Source organism: Sphaeramia orbicularis, chromosome 13 (genome assembly GCF_902148855.1).
Source record: "Sphaeramia orbicularis chromosome 13, fSphaOr1.1, whole genome shotgun sequence".
In the NCBI taxonomy this organism is placed as follows: domain Eukaryota; kingdom Metazoa; phylum Chordata; class Actinopteri; order Kurtiformes; family Apogonidae; genus Sphaeramia; species Sphaeramia orbicularis.
Genome location: NC_043969.1, coordinates 25,688,838 through 25,712,756, shown reverse-complemented (window position 1 = coordinate 25,712,756; position 23,919 = coordinate 25,688,838). Strand labels below are relative to the sequence as shown.

General features: G+C 39.8%; 1 protein-coding gene across 1 annotated transcript in view; it reads left to right on the top strand.

Moving 5' to 3' along the window:
- The window catches only part of grik4 (glutamate receptor, ionotropic, kainate 4), a 475,408-nt gene that overhangs the window by 441,776 nt on the left and 9,713 nt on the right, over window positions 1-23,919 (top strand). The window contains exons 13-15 of the mRNA XM_030152304.1: window positions 6,470-6,673; window positions 13,808-13,921; window positions 23,540-23,649. Coding sequence (XP_030008164.1) covers window positions 6,470-6,673; window positions 13,808-13,921; window positions 23,540-23,649 — 428 coding nt within the window. The remainder of the gene's footprint in view (window positions 1-6,469; window positions 6,674-13,807; window positions 13,922-23,539; window positions 23,650-23,919) is intronic.

Below are 23,919 nucleotides of genomic sequence, written 5' to 3'. Positions count from 1 at the left end.
AACACCCTTAGGTTTTAAAAGGGGAAACTCCGTTGTGCAGACACCCACCCACTGGTGCACGAGGAAGTCTGTTTCTCTATGTGTGTGTACTTACTTGTGCATTTGTAAGACGGTGCTTCTTCAACCAAAGTTATCAGTCTGCAACCAGACTCCTCATGGCCTGGGAATAAGAGGATGTTTTAAAAGTGTGCATTTCTTTATTCCTTCAAACTCATAGCTTTATTGCTGTTTTGCTGTGGTGTGCAAAAGAAGGTAGATGGAATTTCCTTCTGATTTTGCCTTTATGGAAGACAGCACTTTTCATACCCCAATATAGACTTTTCATACTTTTATGTAGTTATTTTTATATGGTTTTGTTCTCAGCTTCACAGACACCTGAAGTGGTTCTTTCAGGTTTTTATTTATTTATCTATTTATTTTTGTCATTGTTCGGTGCAGGGTTTTTTTTGTTTTTGTTATTTGTCGGATGAGCCGCGGCAGCTGTATCAACTCCATATAGCAATTGAGTTTTCATTTCTGCAGCCCAGCAAAGATCTGGTTAATAGCTGTTTTGGCCCGCCATTTTTATAGAACAACTGGAGCTCAGAGAGTAAAGGAGAAATAATGAAACTAAGGGAAAATGACAAAGAAAAAAAGCAAAGGGGTAAGAGGAAAAACCATTTTGGCCTGATAGCAGGCAGACAGTCCTTATGTTATTGATTGTTGTTGGGTTTTTACTGGTGTGATTGATGGATGTTTGCCAGGTCTGATTTTATTAGCCTGTACTTAACCAGGTCAACACAGAGGAATGGAAGGAAGACAAGATACTAAGGCAATATTTTCTATCCTTGCTCTAAGACATTGAGCTTCCTAATGACAGCACTCATCTGTTTTAAGCAGAAAATGCTTTTACCCCATATAAATCAACAAGAGCCTGGAGAACCGATTACAATTTTTGCTTAATTAAGTGTTGTAGTTGGATACAAACATGCATTCATCCATGTACATTACAGTTTTTATTCTCTGCGGGTGTGAAGAACTGCTGTGTAACTGCAGCAGATTTGTGTGTTTCTTCATTTATTCCCTGTCCCTATACTGGATCGCATTATGTACAAAATCTCTATGTGAGCAAACCTCTGTAATAATGTTGCGGAAATTGGAAGGAGAGTGTAAACGTCTGGCTCGGTCTGGCTTGACTGGAAGTCAGTGCTTGAAGAGCTTCAGCAGTCTGTGGGCTGTGAAATTAGCATTTATATTGTGCCTCATGCACACTGAAACATGAGCTCTGAAGAGATGTCACGTTTAGGCGCTGAGGTGATGCTGTTTTAACAAGTTAATGAGCAGACAGACTCAGACCTTTATAGAGTTGTCTGTGAAGTGTTTTTACCAGCTGACCTGACACATTTGTTTTCTACTGTAACTCTGATATCAAAAGGATGTTTTTTTTTTCTTATGTATTTATTTATTCATTTATTTTTTTTACTTTACTATCAGCAGAAGATGAAAATCATGTTTTTAGACATCTCTGTATGTGGACCTGAACTACAGCCAAATCTCTGAAATCTTAAAGTCAGACAAACATCAAACGCAACAAGACAGCTACAGTATTTCTTTTGGAAGCTGAACATGGCTAGGTTTGGTAAAAATATGATCTTTTCATATAACGATTTTTTTGCCCAGCATGACTCACAGTCCGATAGCGACAGAGCTGCCAACGCAGGCCGATAGTCAGTCCACTGGGACCAACTCAGGGCTCAGCGTCTTGCCCAAGGACACTTGGACATATTGACAAGAGGAGCTGGGGATCGCACCGCCGACCCAGCACTTTGTGGGTGACCGATTCTGCCTCCTGAGACATAGCTGAGGTAGCAAGTGTTACGCAAACAGGAGTGTAGTGATGGACTGGGCTCCCTGTTGAGCGTTTATAGCAGCACAACGGAATATGCAGGCTTAACTGAGGATAAAACACAGTGCACAGGTTCATTGTAATGAAAGGACTTTTCACTCAGTAGCAACACTGAAGCTCACTGATGTGTTTTAAATAGTTTCCAGAGCTTTGTGGCACTGAAGAACATGCTGTGCTCTCAGACTTGAGGCTACCCAGACAAAAGCTTTGTCACTGAATTTGCAAAAGTGAAGAAGATTAATATTATAAAACACATACAGCTCACTGACTTTATTGTACGTTTATGTTCTTTGTCATCTGCTTCTCTTTTTGTCCAATATATGCAATGTATTGCCAATGTACAAGGTTGTTATTTAGTCACACTTCTGGTTAGATCACCTGAATCGTATGGACAGCAGGTGCTCAGACAGAGCCCATCAGCAGCCATTTTATTGCTGTTATCATAGCAGAGCAGGAGGTCGTGGGTGCTACTGCCCAGCGATGCAGCAAGAAAGAAGAAAAGCCGTCCAATCGGATATCAAAGGGGTCTCTTACATGCAACACACAACTACAGGTGGAACGGAAGCGGTTGCCATGACAACAGAAGAATTCACAGTAACAGTTGTGCCACCCGATGTGCACCAACTTCCCAAATGCTCCCAATTTCAATGTAACTACTATTTTTGCTGCTTTTCCCTGTGAGGCAAATCAATCGAGAGTAAACCAGCAACCACACAAAGAAGTATTTACAGCTGTTGCGATGACAAAACAATTTTATAACAATTCCACCTTTCAGAAAACAGCACTGTGACATGACCGCTTTAGCTGTCACAGTGGTTTTAAATGGATTGTACACATCAGTCTGTGGTAAAATACACCAGGTTCAGTCAGTTTTAATAAATACCAGTAGTAAACAAGCATTTAGAAAGTAGATGATAAATAAACAAATGTAAGCTGGAGCATTACATTACTTGATGAACAAAACCTTCTTTTCCTGTTTATTTTTATAAATGAAGAACATCAGTTGTTTAGACATGTTAATCACTGTTATCTGATGCCACGCTGCTAAAATATGGTGGCTTTGCTTGGATTCATAAGCTGAGTGGAGGGAAAGTGCAACAGCAAAGTGGTACATAACAGTGTCTGTTTTATGATGTACTAGAGCCTGAACAGACTAGTTTGACAGTTGCATTATTTGAAAAAAGCACAATAAGGGAAGCTCCAAAATACATCACAGCGGGGCTCTTTAAATCTTCCTCCAACATCAACTAAATGACAAAACAAGACATAAATAAAAAGACAGGCGAACAGTAAGCCGGTTCGCTAAAAGACAGGTTGTAAATAGGTGTGTGTGTGTGTGTGTGTGTGTGTGTGTGTGTGTGTGTGTGTGTGCGTGTGTGTGTGTGTGTGTGTGTGTGTGTAGGTGTGCGTGTGTGTGTATGTGTGTGTGAGCGTAATGGGATGGAGAAAAGCGCTTTTGTTTCTTATTCACATTTGCTGGATGTAGCCGCATTAGTACATGCTTGTCGGTTCCAGATTTTAGTGCCTGGCTCAGCCTCAAATCTACAAATCTCTCACAGAGGTAATAAACCTAGTGTAAATTATGGCTTTCAAAGACATGTCAGATGCTTTCACCATTTGCCCATATTTGTTAAACTGTGTTAGCGAGTGTCTCCTAAACTGTAACAATCTGCACCTAAATAATAACCAGTGGTTTTAGTGTGTGTCCCCTGATGACTGGGTCAGCTCTTACTCATCGTGGGTCCGAGGCTAAGTATATATGTACAGCATCTCCAAGAAGAGAGTGTGCTTTGTGTATAATGTGTATAATGAAAACACTGATATTGTTGTATTTTAGGACCAGCGCAGGGTTCACTAATTGTATAATAGATTTGCAGGGGATGTCACATCACAGCACCCACTGCAGATGGAGGCAGGAAGTGATTTTCCCAATAGAAAACATTGTCAAAATGCCACTGGTTTGAGTCTTTTAGTATCACTCTAGTCAGTTTACGAATCCACAGGGAGCTTTTATCAAGTAACAACAGTTGATGCTACTGAAGGGGAAAATGCAAGCAACTGAGCTTAGGAACGTTTGTTTCATCTGTATTTTGTACACTTCAACTGTGTGTGCAATCAAAGAATAAAAAAAATACAGCTAAAAACAATGTTACTAACACTTAAATCAGGTTAACAGTTACACAACAGACATAAATACAAGGGAAGCATCTTTTAGAGATCAGTCTATCCAAACTGATCACTATCAGTTGATGGTTATTATAACTAAACAATTAAATTTGTCATTGGTCTGTAAGTCTAATACTGAATCTTACTATTTTACCATTTTATTAAGTATTTAGTACTTAGTATTTAGTAATAATTTGCTTCAGGCATTTGCTTCTGATGGTATTTGTATTGTGTTTTTTACATAAATGAAATAAAACATTCATTCATTCATTCATTTATGTCCAGTTGCTGCCCTAGTGGTGGTTTGTTAGAGATACTTCAGTACATTGTTACGTTATCACATACACACTGTTGTAAGAAGAAATTCACAAAATCTCCACTCTGGGGAAAAAAAAAAAACAGAGGGATGATCTTTGCTGCTCATATTTACTGATTGTTTGACTTGTCAGACTCACGGTGTCTCTTTGTTTTTAAATCCCTAAAATCAAGCCTGTGTAAAGTGTAAAACCATTATTTCCCCTCTGACTTTTCACATCACAGTGACATTACTTTACAGATCATTAGTTTTCTTCATCCCAGACTTTTTGATCCATACACAGTATTCACTTCTATAACTTACACACCCTGATCCACATCTTCAATGACATTTCACCGGTCCGCTGACGTTCCTTAATCCAGTTACGCTAACAACCATAACATTAACTTTGAGTCGCTGCAGCGTTGAATGTTTGCTGTTGTCATCTTTAGTAGTAATAGTAATAGTGACACCTACTTCCTCATTAGCACAAAAAACTTTCAGTTCAGTTGAAAAACAGTGTCATGTCTAATATATGCTGGGATTTCATGTTAGCACTTTTCCCTGTAAGTTGGTCTAAACTACCACTGTCCACACTTTCCTTCTACTGCTGATTTGTTATTTTCGGTCTGAATTTCACACATCAACAGAATCACGTGGTTGTAAAAAACTATTTAGACAGCTTTTTTCCTTTTTTTTCAGCTTTAGGCTGTTCTGCAGTGACCACCTTAATATCCTGAAAGTTTAATACCTGTGTTTCACAATTCACTCACTACTCCCATGTGGCCGTGGAAAGAACATGTTACACACTAGAGTGTTAAGCTGTCAGAAATAACTGGCAGAGCAACAACTAAAAGAGTCTTTGTACCCAACAACTGACAGATGTTTTCTGAGGTTGTGTTTAATGCCAGAACTGAACAGTACATGTAATTTGTTGCCTCCAGGATGAATGATGTTTCTTTGAGCATACATCATGTAATCTAACACCATTACTACTATTTAACCCATAAAGACCCAGTGTTACTTTTGTGGCAGTTTATTTAACCTTTCTTAAATGATTTGTTATAATATTTTCCTTGGCATTTTGCATTTTTTCAGTGAAAATTATGTATTTCTCTGTATTTAATTTGCTGATCATGTAGACGTTCAAAAGCTCAGATTGAAGTTGAGGCTTATATAAAAAACAGAGAAAACTGATGAAAAAGTGACTTTTTCAGTTAAATCTATCATTAAGTAAACATAAAACCAGTGTCTCCATCCACTGTCATTGATCCAACTCCATGGGTTTTACTGGTGAATTGATGTTGTAGAAGATGATGGTGTTTCCACGGTAACGACGGAGGCTCCAAACGTCCAAATGGATCATATCTGATGACCATGAAAAGATGAAAAACTGCATTTTACACCAATTATTTATATGTATTGATAGGATTAGTGCGGTAGTTCTCAAACTTTTTACAGTGGAGTACCCCAGAAATATACTTTTTTAGCCAATACTCCCAACTCTCACTTCAGCATTTTTGATTGAGAAAAAAAGGTGTCTGTTTCTATTTTCAAAACTTTGTAAACAAAGAACATATATTTAACTGTAATATATAAAAAACAACACATTTTTTAAAGTAACTTTTGTGTGAAAAATTTGAACTTAAAAGTGCCCTCTTTCATTGATAGGAAAAATAAACTGGCCATTAATTAATTAATAAATGAACTTTTCATAAACAAAAAATAATTACTTAGCTACTCAAATAAACTCATTTTGAATAATATAAAATAGAAATGTTTTTAAAATCTTGCTAGAGTTTAAACAAGATGATTGACAATAAAAAATATTATATGAATGTATTTATTGTGATTTATATTTCAGCATTAATTCTCATTATTTATTTTGTATTCAGTACATGATAACTTATTCAATGTATTTTTCCGAAAAATTTCAAGTATCCCCTGGGCTTCTTCCAAGTACCCCTGGGGGTCCAAGTACCCCACTTTTGGAATCCCTGGATTAGTGGATTAAACAGTTGTATCAGTAGATGGTTTTGGTCGCCAGTGGGTGTTTGGGTCTTTATGGGTTAAATCTTGCAGGTGAAGACTGTTTGTTAATGAACACTGTGTGTGTTTTTCAGGAGAATCCATATGTGATGCTGAGACAAAACCATCAGGAACTGGAGGGAAATGACCGCTACGAAGGCTTCTGTGTTGACATGCTGAAGGAGCTGGCAGATATTCTCAAGTTTAAGTATCGTATTCGGCTGGTGGCAGACGGACTCTACGGGGTTCCTGGGGCCAATGGAACATGGACAGGCATGGTCGGAGAGCTCATCTCAAGGGTATGCAAAACCCACACACATATGGTCATGAATTATCCCATTTACCCTGTCATGATAAATGAAACTCGTAGAAATGTGTAAGGATTTCTCACTTCTCATGTATTTAACAGCTTCCAGCCAGCCCTCCTTCATGTCAAACACTTTCTTTTCATCCAACAGATGGCATTTTCAGCTTAACCATTGTGTTTTCCAAAACGTCATGGCTTGTTGATAGCGTGTTCCCTGTCAGCTCCTTCTCTTAAGCCTTCTGAACTGACCTCAACAGACTTTCCCACTGAGTCAGTCTGTGCTGCTGCTGTTAAATCCCTAAATGAGGTCTTATACCCTACCATTTATGCTGTATGTTGTTGTTAACTGGCAGATAAGACGAAAAAGGTAAGCAGAGGGTAGGAGAGGGAAAACAAAACAGCGGTAGAGAAATGATGAGGAGCACTTGGGTGAGGAAGAAAAATAAAGAAATAAATCTGCAAGGGATTGAGTAGATTCTTAGAGGTGATCTGTCTTAATTCTTCTGGGCTAATGGAGGGCAAAACCATTAAGTATGTAAAGCAGAAGTGTCTGCTCTCGTTATTGTCACAGCCTGCCACCTCCCTCAACCCCTCTGTAAGTTTCTTTTGGAATCTGACCTTCAGAGCAGTCATGGTCGCGGTCGACATGTATCTCTGACAGCAGCTTGAGCCCTGGAGTGGTAAGGTGGTGGTGGTGGTAGTGGTGGGGGTAGACAAAAAGTCAAGGCATAGCTTGAGAGAGATTTGTCATGGAATGTGGGGCATCTGGACGGATGTGCCACAGTGGACAGAAAAAGTTAGGTTTGTTTGGAGAAAGGATTACAATGCAGAAATGAAGAATGTGAGAGACTGCAGAAACAAATGACCAAGGAAAAGAATTGTTTGGATTAGGTGAAAGATTTGTCATTATATTCCTGTCATGTCCTGTCACAGTTACACAAGCAAATTATATTATTACACATGCGGCTGAGATGCATGCAGGCAGCTACAAGCGAAAGTCAACGGAGGAAAGACAAAGAATTGCATTGTGTTCCGTTAAACCCAAAATTATCCATTCCCCCTGTCAATTTTAGGGAGTTGTTGATTTTTCTAGTATATACAGTTGCTCTTCATCCCAAATACAACATTGACAGAAAATATTGGAAAGCCTTCAGGCATACACAATTTATACTGGAATTAGAACTTAAACATTGTTAACAATGCAGAAATAAAAACAAAATTATTGTTTTCAAAATTATTCATACCCTGCTTTAGTAATCAATTGCAAACCCTCCATTTATAACAACAGCCTCTATTTGATTCCTGTATTCACTCACAAGTTTATTACAAAAGTCCTCAGAAAGTCTTCCTTGACAAAAGCTTCAACATCCTTGGGGTTGAAAGGCTTCCTTGCTGTGTTCCTTTTCTTGAGTACCACCTGGAAGTTTTTAATGAGGTTGAGAACTGGACTTTGACTGAGCCATCCACATCATTGTGTTGAAACCATTTCTTCACCACTTTGGCTGAATGTTTTGGGTCATTCTGGGTCTTGTTAATAAGTCCAACTTTCCCCCAGGTCCAGATTCTCAACTGCTTGATGTTTTCTTCCAGAATCTTGACATACTGCTATTTTTTTATGATGCTTCCCGTTTTAACTAAGTTGCCAGTTCCCCTTTGCTTTACAGCAGGGATGGTGATCTTTGGTTTGCAGGCCTCATTTTTCTTGCACCACATGAAAGCCACATCCCTGTGCCCATATGGCTCAATCTTACTTTCATCTGACCAAAGAACAGATGACCAGGAGCTTTCATCTTTATCTATGTGAGCCTTTGAATAGGCTAGGCAGGCTTCCACGTGGACTAGTTAAAGAAGAGGAGTCTTTCTTAGTCCATGTCCATGGAGACCACCTTGATGTAATACTTGACTTGTTATATTCACACCAGTTGAGCTTAGTACCGTTCTTCGATTGATCTTGACTTCTTGAATTTTTGTGGGAAGCCAAGTTGACACTGTTGCCGTCCGACCACCCTTTTCTCAGTGTTAAACTTTTTGTATTTTACAAATCTTTTATATCCTTTTCCTTCCTTTTGGGCATCAATAATCCTTGCTCATAAGTGCTCACTCTGCCCTTTGGCTACCTAAAACCCATTTAGAACCAAAGGGTTGTTCAGAAAAAGGTGCTACTTAGAACCCTTTGGTTCTTGGACCTTTAATGAGCTATACTCAACATATAGGTTATGTGTTTTGTGTGACTTAAGGGTTGTTGAGGATGAATGTTTTGTTGTCCTTTAAATCATGATGTCAGAACTGTTATGTTTGAGAAAATTCAGTGTAAAAAGACCGGTTTGTTTTGGATGCCTGATGGGAATATGTTGAGTTGGGTTTTTTTTGAGGAATTTTGAGGAAGGCATGGAAACTTAGACAAAGAACTCTGTATCCCGAACTAAAAGGACCTTGTTTTATATAATTGTTATTGGGATGAGTATATGCTTTATATGTTGGTTTTCTTCCTGTTTTGAATGTCAGTAGTGTCATATAAGCATATATGAGCTGGGCAAACAAGTGTATGACACTTGAATAAAATATTCATTCATATAGGGCAGGAAACTGCTCTTAAACATTGAAGGAAAATTTACAATGATATTTAACACATTTATGACTCAGAAAACATAGTTTGTTGCAACATAGTTTGTTGTCATGACTACAGTGTATATGAATAAACTTGGATGTCATGATTTTTTTTAATTACACCCTTAAAGGTATAGAAATTCAAAATCAAATGTTGTGTGGCTGTAGACCTTCTTGTACTGAAAATTCAAAAACTCCTAGACATTGACAAAGATATTGATCATGTCAGACTTATCTATGTGCAATGTTCAAGTTGAAGGGCAGGCAACCCCTCATAGGTTTACTCTGCTCTCCAAGTTGAGTTCTGCTGATGTGAATTTTCAACACGTTTGAGGAAGATTTGTCTTGGGATGTGGGGCAGGTGGAAGGATGTACCACAGTGGACAGAAAGGATTGAGTCTGTTTGGTCAAAGGAGTAGAGGGGTGGAATGAAAAAGTGAAAGACTGCAGAAAGGAGAAGCCGTGGATGTAAATGTGATGGATATAGTGAATGATACAGCGCTTCTGAGATAAAGCAATGAAAAATGTTCAGACACTTGAGTAAAAATGTAACAATTCAACAACCAAGAGTTTCCAAACTATCGTATGAATGTTAACAATTCTGATTCAGACTAATGGAGAGAAACGTTTGTTCAGACGGGCCACAAAGTCAAACTCAGCCCACGCATCCGGTCATGATTGACAGTAGCTGATCTAAATGTCAGCCCACAGTAGCTGATTCTGTTCTGCACATCCTATTGGTTAATCTCATCCAAATAAATATGACATATTTAAACTGCTATCACTGCTGCTTCAGCCTACTGCGCCTCTACATGACCCACCTCTACCTTTTCATCCTGTTTTGGACTTAACCACTGTCATTTGTTGTCGTTGATGCCTGCTCCATCCTGGTCATTATTGTAGCTTTCCTTGCCCTGTCTTACAGCTATGCTCATGCTGAACATTTCACCAAATATAACCTGTTTGATGGAATGCCTTACTTTTTTGGGGGTAAAAAAAAACAGAACAGTCCTGACTGAAATACAGTATTCACTTACCCAGATACTTCTGTTTCTTTTTTCTCCTCCCGGTGGTATCCCAACTCACAGCTTCCTGTAACTGTCAATCAAGGTTTAAGAAGGTTGTGGGGGTGTGATCAATCATAACAGAGTGGAAGCCTCCTTTGGTATACAGCTCCAAATTGGTAAAAGTTAGGTTGATTTACACAATCACAACCCAACTTCGAGAGCAGAGTAAATCTGTGAGAGCTCAGATGTCCTTCAACTCGTACATCGTATATGGCTGCTTTGTGCTTCGCTCTATTCACGGCACCATTCTTTGTGTCTCTCTGTTGTTTCTCACTCACGACTCCCTGCACACTTCACATTTGTTGCATCTGTGTATGAAGAATAACATTGTGTGAGTGGAAGTTAATATTTCCGCAAGTGAAATATTATAATTTTCTTGTGAGTATGTTGTGTTACGCTCCTGATATAAATGTAATGCCATAAAAAGAGTATAAAATATCAGCACAATAGCAGTGAAGGAGCAGAGCCTGAGGTTATTCCAGACGGCAGATACCTGTGTCCCTGCCAGCTCAGTCTGAACAATATTTCACAGTGCAAGGGTGATTAATTTGACAGGTGTCAGACAGTTTGAGTTAACAATAAGACAGACCAAAGCCGAAATCGCTGTCTTGGTTTCTTAATCAACTATCCTGCAGTTAGAGAACAGACACACAGGTATTCTTGAAGTCTAACGGTACATACTATAGTAGGGATAACTCATTTTAGTTCAGAGGCCATGTACAGCACAATATGATCTAAAATGGGACAGACTGGGAATATCATAACAGTGGAAAAAAATAAAATTCTATTAGAAAAATATTTACATCAACAAAGTGTATAACATAAATCTGACAGCCAGTCAAGATTTGCTTTTGACAGAACTGTATTTTATTTGTTCCCTTGAATGCTTCTGATTTTGACCATTTTCATTAGTAAAGCTGGGAATCAAAGGCTAACAATGCCTTGAACATGATAATGATATTTTCACTAAACTGTGGTTCTATGATGCTTATTTATTTGTTTTTTTTATTTATTATTTATGCCATGCCACATTGCAAGACTAACATCACATACAGACCAATATAATCTCAAATGGGCCAGACCAGTAAAATAATAACATAATAGCCTACAAATGTCATCTCCAAACTTTTCTCTACATTTTAGATTTAAAAAAGACACTGACATTATGAAAATGTTCACAACCTGAAACTTCAAAAAAAAAAAAAAAAAAATTTATTTATTTATTTTTTAATTAACAATATGCCTCAGTTTATCATTGACATATGAATTACAACTTACACATCACAGTGGATCTAAAAAGGCACAAAACATTTAGTAACAGGTGTAATATTATTAAAACTACACTTTAGACATTTCATGCTGTTCATATGTGTTGAGGTTATCCACATTTTTTTGTGAAAGGATAGTTTGTAAATGTAAATATTTTCACATAATTTTACTTTTTTACACTGAAACAAAGAGAACCATTTGGAATTATCTTTGTTTATAGGTTATTATATTATATTATTTTTACCAGTCTGACCCACTTGAGATAATATTTAGCTAACTAAAATGATTTTGACAACCTTGACTGTCAATATCTTCAATGTAATTTCTGCATTTTACAAATTCATCCCACAGGTCAGATTAGACCCTTTTTCAGGCCAGTTTTGGCCCTCAGACTGCATGTTTGACCCTCCTGTGCTTAGAGGGTAATGTTTTATTCATCTCTCATGTGCAAGTTTTGTTTTGTACTTTTAAGAGGTTAGTCTGATATGATTGAATGCAAGGAGAAACAGGTATGATGTGATATTGAACAGCCAACATTATATTGTATATCTTTCTTCAGTTTTACTTGAAGGCATAACAGCAGGCAGGCAGAGGAATCCAGTAATCAATATTAATATTCTATTGTCACATAAATTTTTCAGTGGCCATTAAGACTGTGTGTTCATTTTTCAAAGGATCAGTGACTTTTTTGTTGAAATTGCCTGGATGGTTGTTCCCTACGCGTGGCTTCCTTCTGGCGTTGGGAGCAGGCGATCAGACTTTCAAACGACGGAGAGAGAAAAAAAGATGAGACAGAGGCTGGGGATGGCGAATGATTGAGTGTCAAAGCCCAGGGCCTGAGGACAGGGCAGCAGGAGACATTAGACGTCAATCTGGAGTGTGGGCTGGAGCAAGGTTAAAGAGGGAGAAATTATAAGTGTTACGCACTAATTGGAGCACAGACCGGACAGTAATGAGGCTCTAGGTGAACGTGTAAATGTTATTTTTAACATCTTCTAAAGGTTAGAATAATTGTAGAGATCAATATTAACTCAAGCTGCTACAGATCTCCTCAGATCTGCTTTCATGAATGTCATATGTCCTCCTCTCTGCCTCTTTTTGCTTTACATACAAAACACTTGGGGGGTTTGTGTATTTTGAATGGCAGCAGCTCTGCAGCACAGTGCCCCTCTCCTCACTTTTCCTCCTCCCATTCCTCTCAGTCTCCCCAATCCTCTTAGTTCTCCTGCAGCGGACAAAGAGCAATGCGTTACTGCTTTTACTCTTTGCTCCTCAGGGAGATGAAAAATCCCTTGCAGTTGCACTTTGCTGGCCTGTATTATTACTAGGGAGCCATCCAGTATTCAGCGTACACTGACCATTTCTACTTGTGTGTGTTTCTGAGTGTGTGTTTTACCAGCCGCTGCTTTGTCATGTCATTTGTCTTGACAGTGTTCCTTTGGCTGGCAACAATGGCTACTCCAAGCTCTCTCGCGCCCCACACACACACACACACACACACACACACACACAGACACACACACACACACACAGTGCCAGTGCTGGATTATCCTCACCACAGATAGCCCTTTTGGCGGACAAAGAGGCTATGGGATACAAATGGGTTTTATTAGAGAATTAGGGAATCATAGCCTACTTCTTATGTCATATTTTCAAGCACTCAAATTATTGGTTATGTCATAAATGTTGTTAATTGTCCCCATTCACCTGTGTTAAAACTGTATCAAACTAGCAGAAATTTCATATTTCTTTCATTATTTTTTCCATAGTTTGAGATTCAGCCAGTGCTTTTTTAGTGACTTCCTTTTGAGTTGCTTCTCTTACTTCTAATAATAGGCTTTGTATGCTCAAGTTATTATCATGCAGTACCTTATGCAGTGTTTGTTTGCAAAGCTTACAGGGCAAACAGAGCATGCATTGTTTGTGTATGTGTTCCAATGTTAAAGGCTAAGAAATGTCTTCTTTATGAGATGTACTGCATAAGCATAAAGAAACTATTGTTAGCTCAGACCATAATAATGGCGTAAAATGAGCAGAAAATGACAGTTATATCATGAATCATTATTATTTGTTTCATAATAAATGTTCAACTATACTTCTGTCAGTTCCAGTCCTAATTACACCGACACATGTACTGGTTCTGTGTTTATCTAATATAATACCATTTTCTCTGTATGTTTCAGAAAGCTGATCTGGCAGTTGCAGGCCTGACCATCACAGCAGAGCGTGAAAAGGTCATTGACTTTTCCAAGCCATTCATGACACTCGGTATCAGCATCATGTACCGCGTCCACCTGGTGAGTTATCCCCCTACCACAACACCCCCACCCACAATAGCGATCAAACTGCCTCTCGTACAGCTTGCAGACATAGCACAGCAGGCTGTTAACCATGTCTAATGGCTGGAAAAGAACCACTCTCACTTTTGGCCCGTGGAGTCTATCTCTCATAGTCTGTCTAAATCCTTCCACAAACTCCCCTCCTTTGCACTTTATCGCCTCCTTTACCTCTCAGCCGCTCCGTTTTCGCTGTATATTCAAGGCTACATCCTCCTCTTCCCTTTCCTTTCCAATCCTTATTCTTGCTTCTACTTTTTCTCTCAGGCATCCTTCCCCTTCTGTCCCTGCAGTGTTAACTTTTTAATAGTGTCCAGTTCTTTTTTCTACTCTTGCATTAGCCCATTTCCTCCTTCTGCTGCTATGGCCCCCCATCTTGCCAGCACCAGATGGCGTGTTTTACACTATGAACTTCCTGATGAATGTAGCAGTTTCATAGTTGTTTTCTGCTCGCCCTCTGATTAGGTCTTTTTCACACCAGTAATATTTCCTCTTAACCTACACACAGCAAACCAAAGCAAGAAACAGGAAACACAGCAGTGCAAGGGGAAATGAGCAAGTATTTGGAGAGCTCTGGCCCCATTAATCATCAGTTCTCTCCCAAAACGCAAGGTGACACAGCAAGGCCCGCTATGGCACTGGCTACAGTCCAGGTGTTTTGGCACGTGCCCGAGCTAACATTAGTGTGGTATCCCATAGGAGCATTTACTCACATTCCCTATTGCTCCTGTCTTCCCTTCTTGTAAACTTCCGTCTATATCTCACACCTCTGTAGTCGTTGCACAGTGCTAATAGGTGTAGCAGTGAGGGACTCAATTGAGCACCAACAGTTGGGAAGAATAAATCGATACTCTCAGCAGGTGCAGTGTTAAATGGGCTGCTGGGTAACGGATCACAACAGAAGTGGGAGGCAGGCAGGCGGGTGGCAGCATGAGGAGGTGATATGGAGCTGACCTCCCTGAGGGCTGGTATGCAACGCTGACAGACATGACCCAGTTGACTCTTTATCCTCAGCTGGGAGGTCAACAAAAACTGCATTTATTATTAAGGCACTGGGGTATGAAGTGTTTGAAAGGAGAAAGAGAATGTAAAAGGAAAGGAGCAATGAGGGAAAAGTAAAGACAGGCGCCTTCGTCCTCTTTGTCTCCCTCTCCCTCACACTATTTTCCTCATCTTCCCTTTACTCTCATTTTGCCCCTTGGCATTTTCTCACATCTGACTCGGAGCAGTCCCCCACCATGGCTCTGAAATTCGATATTTGAATTTCTGTGACTGCACTTGTTTAGTTCTAATCCACTGATTATTGATCTGAGACACTGTGATTTCTACAAGGAGCTTTGCTGCTTATTTCAAACTTTAAATGAAAATTTCAGTCTAATCAATAACAATGGTGAATGCAATGGAATAACGGTGCCTGTTGGGTATTAATTACCCTCAGAGTATTTGCTATTTAATCTTCATTTCTCTTCTTTGTCAGTGTGTATGTATTGTCTCACTCTCACCAACACTTACAAACTATTTTCACCTTGTGTACCTAAAATGTTTTCTCATTAAATTTTATTTATTAGGGTCATGATTCACACTCAGCCAATCAATACGGACAGTATTATCCTCAGTAACAACAAGGTAGTAAAAAACAATCTGTACTGGTAATATGTATGACAAAGCAGCTTCAAACTATTTCCTGAATATCACTCTCTTGAAATTCAATACAGTCCAACAGCAGCAAATGATTAAATAAATGTGTTTCCTGTAACAGCAGAAATAAGTAACAAACAGCTGAAGCAGCAACAAACCTAGATTAAACCAGTGCTGAATCTCCCTGAAAATAGTCAAGTATCAACTTTTAAACGAAGGATGCAGCAGAACTGCAACTTAGAACATTTAATTACATGTAACATGATTTTGTGTCATGTTTCGTATATAACTGCTCTTTCTGTTGGACTTTCAGGGCATCTCAGTGCAATAAAAAAAAAAATATGGGAACAAATTTCAGACAGCTTGCAGCTCGTGTGCAAAGGATCGGCTCCACCTGCCTCTGTTCTCCAACTTGCCTCTCAGACTATTTTGCAGCTGGTTGGGGATTTTATTGTTAAGTACTCTATACAGTGATGCAATTTATTAGGTACACGATGTCCATAGAGGTTGGCACATAATGAGATAAATACATTTGCTTTTCTTTTAGGCACAAATCAAAAACACACACTCATAGTGCAGGCCTCACTACATTCTGTGCCACTGTTTGTTGTTCCATCCCCAGATATAAAATATTCCCTCCAGTTATATTAATCAACTGTACAACAAAAAACCATATGCAATAACCCAAACTCCCAATACTCTGAGGTACTTTACATTTGTGCCAGTTCCATCATTCAACCATTTTCTTCATTTTGGAGACTGGAAGGCAAAGGCGGTGTATGTTTATGCATAATAGAAAGAGAGAGCAGTGCTTAATTAGACATAGGAGTTAATTAGGGTTGGAAGCTGTGTCAGATTCAGCATCTGCCTGGAGGGTACAGCACAGCATACGGAGCTTTATTGACTCTTTGGCCACACACGACCTCAGACAAAATTACACAGTTACAAACACATGCAGCCTTGTGCTTATGGATGCACACACCCACGTAGATATGTGTGCGTGTAAAATGTACAGACATAAAGCCAGACAACCTGGAGAGCCCGAGAGGCAGCAGGATGTTGCTGTGAACGTGACCTTACGACCTCCGCCAAATCAAATGCTCACTGCAGATTGCCCCCGCGGCCATCACAACAACCATAACATCTGACAGCATCTGCTCCGACACAATTAGAAATGCTCACACTATCAAAGAAGCTGGAAAAAGGCAGAAGGTGGGAGGAAGACACAGGGAGGGAGTGGAAAAAAAAGACAACATGAAAGAGAATGGGCAAGGAACAGGTAAAAAAGAGGAAGCAGAAGGTGTGGGGGGAAGAATTCTGAGAAATGGGAGCAGAGGTGTGAGCAGCAGAGAGCGAGAGTTGAAATGACAATGGGAAGTCTCCTTCAGTGAGTCGGTATACAGGCAGGCAGCCTCAGGGGGCAACGGTGTGGTATGAATACCAAGAGGCAGGATGACTAGGTGAAATCCTTGACTGGATAACCTCACCAGCTCCTTCAGCCACACTGCTGGCATGCAGGCAATCCCCTAAGAGACACACAGGCAGGGAGAGATGAAATGTAGGAGGGACAGGAGGGAGTAGAGGGAGATCAAGGACAGCACAAGGTAGAATGAAAGAGCTCTTCATCTGTGTGTTAAGAAGATGAAGAGACACATACATACACCATAATTACCAACAACATCTCACTGCTCTGTTATTTGTTAAGATTTACTCATAAAGGAGGTCATAAAGGATGTTTCACCCCGTCTACCCTGTCTGCATTTCTCTTCTGTCCTTGCGCCCCCTTATCATCATAAGGTGGTGATAAACCTCTATAAAAATTCCCCTGCCTCTAATAAAAATAATTTAAACACTGCAGCAAATGTTTATGTGTGAAGGGCTAGGGAAACCTGTGGCTCTACTGCATACTCATTTACTCTAATCAGACACCTAAGCAACTATTACTATCTCATAAGACGAGTTAGATCACTATACCGTAAATGCAGTTTAGGGTCTCTGAGGTTGCATCTCCTATTAAACTCTTACTACCACATTAGCCAGGCTCGCCGGCGTTCCCCCCACCTACCTACCTACCTACCTACCTACCAGTGGCGGCTGCTCGTCTTTCAGACAGGGGAAGCTTATTGTCGGCTTACATCAAAAAAACAAAACAAAACAAAAAAGTCAAGTTATTTAAACATACATTCGGCCCTCCGTTCCTTTTTAAGAAAATGCTCAATGACCTTATCGTACCAAGTAGGCATCTTTTCCAGGGACTGGACCAGTGTCCTCTCTGCTTAGACTGCCTTGGCCCATTGTGTTGTGGGTGTAAGACTTCAGCCTTTTTAAACTATAGATGCTCCTCCGACCTAGCCAACAGTTTGATTGATTTAACTATCTACAAAACGATATTAAACTCGAACAAGAAATGATTAAATAATGTAACTGAAACAAGAAAACAGTGAAATTATGTTAAATTGAAACAAGGAAGTACAATGAGTGTGTTTTATTTACAGTGCAAGAAATGAACGAGTAATTTCGTAGCGGTGTCTCTCTTGATTTCAGAGCAGAATGTGCGACGGTATTAAACTGAACTGTCTGTGAAGGAGTAGATCTGAAAATAGCTGTCAATCAAACGGGATTCAGCTTTTGACTGATCCTCCAATCAGCACGTGGGATTCCGGCGTCCAGCCCGGCCGAGCTCCGCCCACAGCTCCATTCACCCCCAGAGACGCCCGGCGTCCGGGGGCAGGACAACATCGTGGCATTTATCCAATTACCGTCCAGTTTTGAGGCAATGAAAAAAACTGTTCCACTCAGTCCCATTGAAGCCCAGAGACGCCTGGCGTCTACGGACAAATGCACTGAGCAGAGATGTATGAGAAAACAGCGCAACGGGAATGTATGAGAAGTGAACAACATCGCATCCGTTGATTTGTGGTAAAGCTGATTTGAATGAACTCATCTTTAAGATGAACGTGTTCTAACACATTTGGAGTCAATAAAATGTCAACACAACCGTACATATTTAACCATTTAATTTTCGTAATTTTAGGGGAAGCCGGGCCTCCCTTGCAGTCTATGAGAAATCGCCACTGCTACCTACCTACCTACCTACCTACCTGCTGCTTCTGTTCAGGATGCACCAGGTTACACCATGGTGCCCGTTCACGTACTGTATGTGCCCTGCTGCAGATGACTGACAGCACAGACAGCTGCTGACAAGCTTTAAAAGTGATGTACACACAGTTACTGACAGTTTAGTCTAACACACACTCTCCAAAAATGAGAAAAGAGCTATTATGCAAATGTACCGTTTAAACAGCATTTGACCTCAAAGCCGTGCATTTTTCATAATTGCTCTCTAAAGTCTATTTATTGTTAATTAATTCAGCTTTGTTAATTTTTTTTTACATTTTCATTAATAACGGCAGTGACATTGAGACTTCAATTGCAGTGATGAATAAGAGGTGAGTTATTGTGGGCTACTGGTATAGTCATAATAACAAACCCTCCACATACTTAAGAATCAAAGGTGTTTTTCATGGCTAATATGATTAATCATCATTTTGGAACTGGTGTACATGATCAAAAATAATCTTGATCTTGTCACCATGTAAAGTAACATCAACACAAAACGTTTTGAAATGCAGACTCTCAGATCAAATAAAGTGCAATTAAATTTATTTCAACAAAATTTATTGACATATTGGACACATTGAACTGGAGGTGTTAGAGATAATAAGTATTAACAAATCAGGGTATTACTGGTGATGTGTAGCCACTCAGTACTGTGGGCGGGACATTGGTCATTTTACACAGAAAACCATTTTTATATTCATTTACTAATAATTATCAAAATGTGGGTATCAGATCTGATAATCAACACTGGAGTCTTTTCCTTGACCATAGTCCTCTTTTGCTCGAACAAAACTGTAATAGTGCACTTTTCTTGTATTGTGAATTTATAATAATGTGGGTCAAATGGAATTAAAACCCTCTAATCATAATATTCGAGTCTGAAAAGTAACCAAGACGATGTGCTTTGTTAATGGCAGATCATTAAAATCATTAAGTGAGCTCCATTTTGCCTTTTCTCTTCAAGATCTAAAATGTTTGTAAAATGGAAACAAAGGCTCACACATACACACTCAGACACTCACCCAGTGTCTGAGACATCGCTTCATTTTGTATATATATATTCACAATATTTTAATACATTTTACACTGTTTCCACTCACCCTGTCTGAATCTCAATGTGCTCATTAGTTTGTCTGCTGAAGCCTCACCATGGATAATTTCCCCTCCAACTCTTGAAAACACAACTTGGTCTTTTGAGTGTTAAAGCTCACATAGAACAACACACCCGACTATTTTCGTGCAGTATTTATAATCTTTGTTTCTGTCTCTCTATCTGTTTGTGAATCTGCTCTTCTGCATCTTCACCCCTCCACCATGTGCTAGCATGGGAGTCCCACGTCTCTGCAGCTCTCTTAATCTTAATAACGGCACCTTGGTGGGAGCTTAAGATGTGGACAAGTGGGGCAAGCAGTTAACAAATCGCTGTTTCAGCATGCGCCAAACTGGACCTGCAAACAGAAGGAGGACTCATGTCAGCACATACTGCTGTTACCCCAGTAACACCAGTGCCAACAAGAATCAGCAACACTGATGCTCACTTTACCACAACACTCTACCTTGGAGATGGCCCTTCAGCGTTTTTACCGCTCAAATGGTCTTTGAATGACTGTCATCATTATAAGCACTATACTCTATAGATATATACTAACAGACACTATGGCCCTGATTTACTAAAGGTTTACACATGTAAAAACGTCCACAAACTTGACTGTGCACACAAAAACACATTGAAGTTTATCTACTAACAGGACACACTTGGGGTTATGTCTCAAATGAGCAAAATAGCTCGGGCAACCCATTTAGTGTGTTTGCCTTGATAAATATGCAATCTTGGCATTTCTGCCAGAACACGCAAAATTATTGGGAGGAGTAAATGCAAATATTTATTTAGCGCACGCAATGTGATTTACCAAACCTAAACCTGAGGCTGATTTTGCATCTATATTTTGTACGTCTGAGAGGCAGGTTTTAACTGGCACAACTTTGCGCAAAATTGGCTGCTGTTGTTGTGGCGAGGAGATGGCAGAGGTACAAACCAAAGAGAAGAGAACCAATCTGTTCTGCTCGCATCAACATTTTATGAATGACGGAAGAAAAATAATTGAGACATTTGACCCCCCCCACTCTTGTAGCAAAAGCTACTTTTCCACTTGATCTGATGATTGTGATTAAAAATACACACCAACATTAGGCTACAGCGTGACAAAATGATGTGCACCTAACAGTCATTCAATCCAACAACCCCCACAGCCCCCACACCTCTAAAAAGAATCCGGCGCTGCTGCCCAGCAATGCCATTTTAGAACTTCTAGATGAACTAGGGGATGATTTGGGTCCAGTCACAACGAGGAGTCATGCAATACCTCCTAAGATTGCAAATAACAGTAATGATAATAATGAGGACCTTGTGAGCACTAGTGGTTATCGTCATGGAGAAACTGGTCTGGGATTTGCCAACACTAATGGCAACAGTGTGCTGGAATAATCCAGACGCACAGAAATGTAACGTTGTGAGGAATTTTGTGTTTGAAGGTATTGCGTGACTCCACCATGTGACTGGCCCCAAACCATCCCCTAGTTCATTTAGAAGTTCTAAAATGGCATTGCTGGGTAGGTGATACGTCTCAATTATTTTTTCTTCCGTCATTCTAAAAATGTTGATGCGAGCAGAACAGATTGGTTCTCTGCGTTGCCTTTGGTTGTGCATATGCCACCTTCTCGCCACAACAACTGCAGCCAGTTTTGCACAAAGCTATGCAAGCCTTTCAGATGTGCTAAATATAGACGCAAAATCAGCCACCGCAATCCATTTCAGGTTTGGTAAATCACATTTCACACACTAAATAAATATTTGCGTCTGCCCCTCCCAATAATTTTGCACATTCTGGCAGAAAAGCCCAGACTGCATATTTATCAAGACAAACACGCTAAATGGGTTGCACAAACTATTTTGCCCATTAGAGAGACACAACCCTTGGTGCGTCCTGTTAGTAGATAAGCTTCAAAGAGTTTTTGCGTGCGCAGTCAAGTTTGCGCATGTTTTTACATGCGCAAACCTTTAGTAAATCAGGCCCTAAGACTGACTGGATGATTCAAGTCATGCTAAAAATTAGTAGAGTCTCACTCTTCTCTCTTGCTATGAATCCATTTCCTTCATGAAACACTTTATTTTACTCACTCAGGCTAATATGCAAGTGATTACCAGTGCATTAATGAATTTTCATCTCTCTGCAAGTCTAAATGATGGTTCGTTTATCATAACAAATGCCCGGCAAAATAATTTCACCCTCTTGCTGCAAATTTAATTTTGAGAGCCTCAGAAATGTATTGCTGTAGTGTTTTGGCATGCGTGATGTCCCCTAAGAGTGTCTAATAGAGTATTTTTGCATAAAAGTGGTTTGGGCTTGTTCAGGTGGGCCCCACAGTGCTGCTTGTTGACACAGGAAGGGGAGATAAGGCATTCTACAGTATTGAGTGTGTCGCTCTCATTACACTACGTGGACAGTTGGCTGTTTGATCACCTCCACCATTTAACTGCCCTGCCGCCCTGACAACCACCTCCATTTCATAGTCATTAACAGATGGTGGACGTGCAACTGTGTAGAAATTGCTCATATTCCCTTGCTGATGTTCAGCAGCCACTGTACCCTTTACCCTGTTCATACACATAAGAAATATGAGCATGCACAAACACACATAAATAAGCACACGCTATCTCTGTGCTACTTGGCATTGGTTCGCTAGTAATTGGTTTCATGTAGAGGACAATAGCTGTTGCTGCTGGGTAATGAAACACTATGAATTAGCCCCTATATTCCCATTGGTCTTCTAGCTGCCAGCTCTATTTCAGCCACTTTATCTCCCCTACCACTGGTTACAGATCCAAACATACCAACAGCCAATAGCTGCTTCAGCTCAGCTAGCCTTTCCTGTCTGAGCCCAAGCTATTAATCACTGGCATTTTTTTCTGGACTGGGGCATTATGCGCACCCAGTCAAACAGGAAGTCAACTATAGGTCACAGAAATAAAATTCTGTTTAATGTAGCTGTAATGGCTTAGATGATTATTTGACCTTTCCCTTTTTACTGTATGCAACGTAGTGGAGAACACAAATACTGACTGCTGTCTGTGTTGACTGGACATTGTGGACCACAATTGGATTAAATAATGTCTCCGATGTAACTTCGTGTAAAAACAACATCTTCTAATTAGCAGGAAATGGTTCATTCATTTTTGCAATTTTTTTCACTGATACAATCTTGGAAATAAAACCCCTTATCGGCAGTGTTGTATCAATATACAACCACACTGTTGACAATTCATGGGCGACTGACTTTCATACAGTACAATGTTGATCTGAATGTTTACACATAAATGAGATTCACATAATTATTGTTGTTATCAGTTTAGAACAGCTTTGATGCTTATCTTATCTAAATCCCTTTATTTACTGTCCCAGTCACCTTTTTCATCTTTTCCAAATTACACAGGCAGCAGTAAATGTTGGTTAACACACATCCCAAACTGGGCCTGGGGCAAAGACATCAACAATGAAATTACAGCAACATTTCTCTGTAATTAGTCTGCATACACAATATGTAGACCTGATGTCAGAAACTACATGTGTTCTTTTTCTTTTTTCTTTTTTTTTTAACAAGCTAATTAACCCTTCTTCACCTTTATAAGTCAGTGCTTAACCTCTGAACTCTCCCTCAACAAAAGCCCTTGTTGGATTGTCTTGTTTGATTTGTACATGCGATCAAAGGGCTTCTTGGTCTAAGTAGGTTTTAATGATTTTAACTCTGTACTGTGTCTTTCAGGGACGGAGGCCAGGATACTTCTCCTTCTTGGATCCCTTCTCCCCTGGAGTCTGGCTCTTCATGCTTTTGGCCTACTTGGCTGTCAGCTGCGTCCTCTTTCTTGTGGCCAGGTAGAGAGCTAAATACACACAGATGCGAGAAAATGGAGACAAACACAGGGGTGGAGAACAGAGTAAAAACACAAAGGGTTTTTTTACACGGAGGCGGAAACAGGTGTTGTTTCTCTGTTGTTCTCAGTCTCTAGAGTTGATCTGCCCATTCACAGTGATGTTCTACTCCCAGTGGTGGGTCTCCAGCGTCACACTGACACCTTCTGGCCAGACAGGAAACTGGCAAAGCTGTGCCAGAAAATATACAGACAGCAACAGTGCATTCCATTT